The 6,000-nt window shown below is 34.1% G+C and overlaps 1 protein-coding gene and 1 pseudogene across 1 annotated transcript; both read right to left on the bottom strand.

Annotated features, from left to right (window-relative positions):
• Positions 1 to 486: 486 nt before the first annotated feature.
• On the bottom strand, positions 487 to 1,200 carry LOC128162612 (putative transcription factor Ovo-like 1). The gene has a single exon (XM_052825848.1). The coding sequence runs from the start codon at positions 1,065 to 1,067 to the stop codon at positions 660 to 662; it is 408 nt and encodes a 135-aa protein (XP_052681808.1). The 5' UTR covers positions 1,068 to 1,200; the 3' UTR covers positions 487 to 659.
• Positions 1,201 to 1,742: 542 nt separating this feature from the next.
• The window catches only part of LOC128163202 (THO complex subunit 3-like), a 51,737-nt pseudogene continuing 47,479 nt past the window's right edge, over positions 1,743 to 6,000 (bottom strand).

Here is a 6,000-nt window from a genome sequence, read left to right as displayed (position 1 = left end):
TCATAATTTTTACTTTTAAAATGTTCATTGATATTGAAAATGTACTTTTTTTAGGTCTTAATTTCTTTTGTAAAAATAAATATATGTTTTACTTGAATGTTGTTTCAAAAAAGTGTTTCTGCATGCTTTACAAAAAAACCCAACAACTGTTAATGTATGAATAGAACCTTATTTCTTTAATAAATGAAAATCTTGAAATGACGTTTTTTTTTTTTTTTTTTTTTTACAAAATATATAACAGTCAAACACAATTACAAGTACTATATACATTTACATGAACATTCCACATGTTAAAATACATAAAACATAATGCAATACATATACATTGAAATAATGAACAATACTGATTTCATGCAGTAATAACAAACTCTATAAAAAACAACACAAGGGATTCAGAATGTAAATATTGGCACTTTTTTGAATGTATTCTATAATGTATAAGCACTTTTTATGGAATTTCAGTTTTTCCTGTGTGTCTGCCGATGTCGGAGCATGTTTCCGGATTGGGCAAAACACTTTCCACACTCTGGGCATGCGTAAGGCTTCTCCCCGCTGTGGGTCCGCTCATGCTTCATGCAGATGGAGTAGTCCGCAAATGCATGGGTGCAGGTCCGGCACTTGTAAGGTTTCTCGCCTGTGTGAATCCGGAAGTGTGTGCGCTAAGTGGACTTCTGGGTAAAGGCCTTGCTGCAGATGGTACATTTGTGAGGCCGGATGCCGGTGTGGGTAGCCATGTGATAGTTCAAGTTGGTGTTTCCTCTGTAGGTCTTCCTGCTCACAGGATACTGGTGTTTGGAGTGCTTAAACTTGACAGCAGACGACATAATGACAGCAGACGACACGTTCCTGGCATCTAAAATGTCACAGGGTTTTGAACAACTATCCATAATGGATTCGTATACACACAGATCATCAAAGTTAGAACACTCGTTTTTCATACTGGAATGCTCAAGAAACTTCTGTTTCAGTTGCTCTATAGCACTGGAGCTGGGAGAAACGGAGCCACTTGAATTGATGGCGGCATTGTCACTGAGGCTGTAGTTTACACTGTCAAATACCACATCCATGAAATCAGAAGCCAAGTTGTCGACGGTGATGTCATCATGCAGGGAACTTGGAAGTTATTGAAGCTTGGTACAGGCTGTCTGAACGGTTGCTATGTGATGACAATTATAGGAAGTTTCATTCATGACGTTTGCGACTTCTGTTAATGAAGCAGATGATTTATACTATTATTATTATATCGTTTACGTACTTGTAATTCAAAAACCTTTTTGTGGATATTATATTCTCATGTATTCATATATCGGATTTGTCCTGATTTTTGACCACTTATAACATAACTCATAAATTATAAAAAGTTTACAGTTGTTCTTCCATTAATTTTTGAATAAATTCTTTCATTGTATTTTGAAGGTAAGATCTATTGAATTAAAAGTTATTACAACTTAATAAAATCTAATATTATATAAATTTACAAATTATGCTATGATCAAGGAAATTTAAGATATTTTTCAATTAGTGAATGATCCATTTGTAATTTGTACGGCAAATTGTATAAATCATAAATCAAAAATACATGCATATGAAATATATCACATGATAATACATGTACCATATCTTTTCATTGAGCTACATTGTAACTGTAATAAAAGATAGTAGTAATGCCATCATTTTACCTGTTCATCTTTAACCGTTCGTTAGGAAATATTCTCTCTATTACATGTACTGTCAGTTAACAATGACCATCATGTCACTATCTCTGCATCAATGACAGACATGGTAGAATTTTTAGGTAAAGAGAATGACTTCCTCTTTGAATTGCCTCCCCTTATCGCCGGCTTTCTGGCAGTAGAACTCGGTAGGTGCGCTCAGACCTAGGTTGACCAGTAGACGGGCGTATTCCAAGTAAACGGCCTCCACCAGTGACACTGTAAACACACACAGATAGAAATAGACCACAGTGAAGGCATGCTTTCTATAAAACTAAAGTAAGTAGAACTGTAATCATTCAAATATCAATAAACTATCAACAGAATATTGTTATAATTATCTATGTCTTCATCTCCCCCCCCCTCTCTCTCTCCAACTAAAAAAAGTGTCAAAGTATCAAATCTTCCAAGAGCAGATCAGGGTTCATTATAACAATAACTCAAAACAAGAGGCCCACGGGCCACATCGCTCACCTCAGCAACAATAGGCATGATAAAATCAGCCTATGGAGTCATTATACAAAATATTTGGACAATATGGTATAATACATGTAGATCCTGTAAAAAAAACTTTTTACCCCTGGATATTCTTATATTTATAATCAAGTCCCTTTTCCAACAGGATTTTATAGTTATATCACAGTCAGCATTGCAGTTCTAAAAAAAACCCCTAACAATTGTTTATACAATGTATACAGAATATAAACCTACATCAAACTCTGAACCTCTTGTGAGGCCTAAGAATCGTCCAGGGGCCAAAGTTTAAACAATTTTAAAGAATCAGCAATATATAAAAATTCTTGCATGTAAGTTATAGCATATAAATTAATATTTCAGTTTTGTGAATAACTAAAATGTTTTCCTTTGTACAACTCAATCCCCAATGTGGCCCCACACTACTCCTAAAGATTGTGATTTGAAAAAAAAATTGAATTTACACTATCTGAAGTTGCTTTTACTAAAATAACAGCTTTTCTAGGCAAATGTTGTTGTTTTTTTTTTTAAATTAAAGATATTTTTCTCTATATTCCTATGTAAAAATTTGCCCCCCCCCCCCTTGTGACCCCATCCTACCCCCGGGAATCATGATTTGAATAGACTTGAAATCTCACTAGCTGACGATGCTTCCAAACAAGTTTCAGCTTTCCTCCCCAAATTGGTCTTGAGAAGATGTGTTTTAATGATTTACTCTATATCTTCCTACGTAAAAATTTGTCCCCCTATTGTGGCCCCATCCTACCCCCAAGGGTCATGATTTTCACAACTTTGAATTTACACTACCTGAGGATGCTTCTTTACAAGTTTCAGCTTTCCTGGCCTAAAAGTTTTGAGAAGAAGATTTTTTAAGATTTACTCTATGTATTCTTACGTAAAAATTTGACTCCCCCATTGTGGTTCCATCCTAACCCCGAGGGTCATGATTTTCAAAACCTTGAATTTACGCCAGCTGAGGATACTTCCACATAAGTTTCAACTTTCCTTGCCAAATTGTTCTTGAGAAGAATATTTTTAAAGAGTTACTCTATGTACATGTATTCCTATGTAAAAAGTCGACCTCCCCAATGTGGCCCCACCCTATCCCTGATGGTCATGATTTTCACAACTGTAAATCTACACTACCTGAGGATGCTTCCACAAAAGTTTCAGATTTCCTGGCCTTATGGCTCATGAGAAGAAGATTTTTGAAAATTTCTCGAAAATTTTCAATAACTCCTAATTATCTCACTTTGCAAAAGGGCTTGATCCTTAATTTTCACAACTTTGAATCCCATTAGCCTAAGGATGCTTTGTGTCAAGTTTGGTTGAAATAGGCTCCATGGTTCTTGAGAAGATGTTGAAAATGTGAAAAGTTTACAGACAGACAGACGACAGACAAAATGTGAGCAGAATAGCTCACTTGAGCTTTCACCTCAGGTGAGCTAAAAACTGACTGTTTTGTATTCATTAATGTTGCCTATTACAAACAAGAAATAAGAAATCATGAGACCCATCTGAGTACAGTGTACACTAAATAATGTCTTTTTTATGACAGATATACCTTAGCCAGCTAGACGGCCTGGTCCCACATTCCGTAGGTCTGGAGATATCGACAGGCGTCCATTTCATTGTCAATCAGGCAGAGCAGCTGAACTACACTGTACCTGTATGGTCACCTGTGGCACTAAAAGGTCTAGATCTTACTCTGACTCCCAGCAAGATCTACAAAAATGTGTACATTCTTTTTAATATCAAACTAAGACTTGTTACAATATTTATGTTTCAAAAGAAAAAGAAAGTGATGAGTTTTGTAGAAAGTACAGAATAATGCATCCATCACTTAAGACCGTATTGGAGTGTATATGGCACTTAAAATATGAGACACTCTAATTGCAATACACCTGTGCATTTTGAGCCTCTCTCTATGTATAAGCATACATGTACAAGTCAGTAATTTGTATAAATATTTCAACAGAAGGAGTGCTTATAGATCCAACTGATGAGTAGTAATTAATATTGCAGAATGTTATTTGGGTTTTATTTAAACTGTCATAAAACATCAAGTACATGTATTTTATGACATTAATTGATAAATACTGTTACATGCATGGATTTACAATGTTGTTTTTTTTACACTGATATGACTTGCTCAAGGATGTAAAATGTCATGGCATGTACATTGTGCATGCATGATAGATGTATAATCTACCTTGTTATAAGCCAATATATATAGATATCTATTACAAATATAACCCAAGCTTTTAAAATTCTAATTAAATGAATAAAATTAATATAATTTCATTGGTGTGTTCATTTGTAAAGATACATGTATCAAAATCAGATATCATAATAAGATGGAAAAAATGTTTCATTATTTAAAACATTTACAGTACTAAAGCAGAATATATGCTATACCTTTCATCCATCTATTAATGGTGTCTAATACAATAATATAACTGCCAGTAGCCATAAACCAGGTGCTTTGTTCATCACATGAAAATCACCATAAGTTCTGTTATGTAACTTTCTCTTCACTTTAGTTATTTTCTGTCCCCTTTCCACCTTTATACACTTCTGAGCATGACATTTCTCACTTCAACTCTCATTGGATGAATAAAGTACCAAGTTAAAACATTCACGTGTTATCACTGGGTAATCCAAATACTTTCACGGTCCCTGCATCCCGATTTCTGTCGTTCGTGTCACGATCGTCGCAGGCGTAAACCAGTAGGGGGCGACTGGGATGCCAGGCGACTGTTAAAGTAGGGCCTTGCATGTTATTTCTGTGACTTTTTTACCTGTTAAAAATATAAGGAGTACCTGGTATATATTATACACTTTCAAACATAAAAGACAAACTTATGAACCAGTAATGAGCAATTTATACCCAGATATTTAAAATTACTTTGAAAGTAATGAGATTACTGACTCAGAGAATGAAAAATCTTCGATTCAAAACATCTAAAAGATATGCATTTTGTGTCGTATGTATAGAGCAGTACACGTGTACTGCGGATTCATTGGAATTCATAATGGCTCAATTTTTACTGGTATGCGTGAGTTACCCTTCCTGACAAAATTAGATCCTCTATGAAAAAAAATTATGAAAGGGGAAGTTGTCAAACTGAAACTGAAAATCGACTCATCTACAGAATTACATCCCCACGAATGAGCAAAAAACCCACAATCCACGGAAATTGGCCCTCGTAAATTTTAATGATTCCACAGTATAGTTGATCCAAAACTCTAATTCATACCATAATTCAGAAATACATGGACTTAAGAGGGAACAGGGAGTTGCAGTGTCAAATTATTTGTCAATGAATTTTTTGTTTTGTTTTTTTTAATACATTTACATTAAGTCGTCCACTACAGCATATATCATTTTCAGGACTATTACTTACCTTGCAAGGGAGATATTTTGATAGGAATTATCCCCCTTTCATGGCATTATGATTTTTTTTTTAACAATTTGAATTTTCTGCAATAATTATTTTATTTCATGGAATTTATTTACCAACCATATTCATTAATTTTGAGAATGAAAACAAATTTCAAAATTATTCACAACATTGGCTTTTCACATAGCAATATCATAATTTTATCAATATATTGCTAAAATCAGCACTTCGAATTTTGAATCTAAATTTTTGATTCTAAATTTGAACAAAATGTGAAGACACCTAAAAATTTGTCACTGAATTTTTTTTTAAAAGATTCATATATCAACCCTTGCATGTGCTTTATAACTTATAAAATCTTCATAACAACTTCCTTGGCATTAAAAAGAGATACTACAATAGGAATTACC

The sequence above is a fragment of the Crassostrea angulata genome, chromosome 9 (genome assembly GCF_025612915.1).
Source record: "Crassostrea angulata isolate pt1a10 chromosome 9, ASM2561291v2, whole genome shotgun sequence".
Taxonomy (NCBI): Eukaryota; Metazoa; Mollusca; class Bivalvia; order Ostreida; family Ostreidae; genus Magallana; species Magallana angulata.
Note: the sequence above shows the minus strand (reverse complement) of the source record. Positions and strands in the feature narration are given on the sequence as shown.